Below are 1,381 nucleotides of genomic sequence, written 5' to 3'. Positions count from 1 at the left end.
AGGCATTATATTATTATTATTATTATTATTATTATTATTATTATTATTATTATTATTATTATTATTATTATTATTATTATTATTATTATTATTATTATTATAGTTTAGCTGATTTGTCAACCAGTGTATTTAAGAAAAAAAAGGAGGCATTATTTAATTTGTCAATCACTAAACCGAAAATTAACCTTGTAACTTTACAGATAAATATTGCTTCGCAGCAGTTAATTACACAGCGTAATGAAAAAGCAATCTCATACTTAATTGATAATTATCAGGTTGCTACAAATTTATACGTCTATTAAAGTAATTATTGTAATTAGTCTAATGGTAATCATTTAAGGTGATCTATTTTAACCATTTCTGTAATTCATTGCAATTTTATTCCAGTTTTTCTTCCTATCACACTCCTTGGAAAGTACCAACCGTCTCATTCTCTGCATATATCCTGTTTCAGCCATCGTACAAGCATGTAGACATTGCAATATGTTAGATGAGACTCATAACGGAACCACAGACAAATACCCTATGAATTATTCCTTTCCCTTTTTCGTTTCGTATCCTTCTACAGTACTTTGCTGGCCTCAAAGGAGTACATGCGGTTCCTCGAGCTGTTATCAATTGCAGTCAAAGTATGTTTTAATCTCATCCTTGTCACCTAAATAAAAACAAAAATTCAGATATATCCTAGATATATATATACACAAGACGTAATGGTCACGGGTAGAACGCACGAGATCATAGAACAGAGAAATAAGAGATAATCTGCAACTAAAAATATCAACAATAACTATAGGTACCCGAATTCGATTAAATAATGGTTACTGAAAGATGAAAGACATATTTAGACCGGGTCGAGATTTGAAACTCAAGGACATAAGACGGCAATGCAATACACCATTAAGACATTCATTTAATGTATTCCGGCACTCAGCAGCTTCCGCCTACACATCCGCCCCCTGGTCACCGTTATTGATTTAAGATAATCGCAAAGATATATTCGGAGAACGTTTCGAATAACGGAAATGGATTCAGGGGGATTAAAAGGCATACTAGCTTCAGCGAGCTGAGGATGGTGGTGGTGGTTACATGGTAAGAAACCGTTTTTGTCATGTTTTGGCTAAAATATACTTGCAGGAGTTTTGTTTATCGAAAAACAAAGAAAAGGTGAAAAAAATTGTTTTAGTAAGCTTAGCATAGACTGTCATGATTTTAGTTTTGGTTTTCGTCTTTTCTTTACCAAATTCTTTTTCTGATGTAACGGAGGCAGGTTTGAAACAAAGGTATATATATATATTAGAACAAAGACTTACATACATATATATATATATATTACACACGGAAGCGCGCACACACACACACACACACACACACACACACACAC

General features: G+C 32.7%; 1 protein-coding gene across 1 annotated transcript in view; it reads left to right on the top strand.

The window, feature by feature from the left end:
* LOC106870532 (BTB/POZ domain-containing protein 16) overlaps positions 1–1,381 on the top strand; it is a 243,135-nt gene that overhangs the window by 128,136 nt on the left and 113,618 nt on the right. The window contains exon 16 of the mRNA XM_052972597.1: positions 569–629. Within this exon, the coding sequence (XP_052828557.1) occupies positions 569–629 (61 nt within the window). The remainder of the gene's footprint in view (positions 1–568; positions 630–1,381) is intronic.

Source organism: Octopus bimaculoides, chromosome 14 (genome assembly GCF_001194135.2).
Source record: "Octopus bimaculoides isolate UCB-OBI-ISO-001 chromosome 14, ASM119413v2, whole genome shotgun sequence".
In the NCBI taxonomy this organism is placed as follows: domain Eukaryota; kingdom Metazoa; phylum Mollusca; class Cephalopoda; order Octopoda; family Octopodidae; genus Octopus; species Octopus bimaculoides.
The sequence above is the reverse complement of the archived record's forward strand: the minus strand, read 5'-3'. Positions and strand labels throughout refer to the sequence as shown.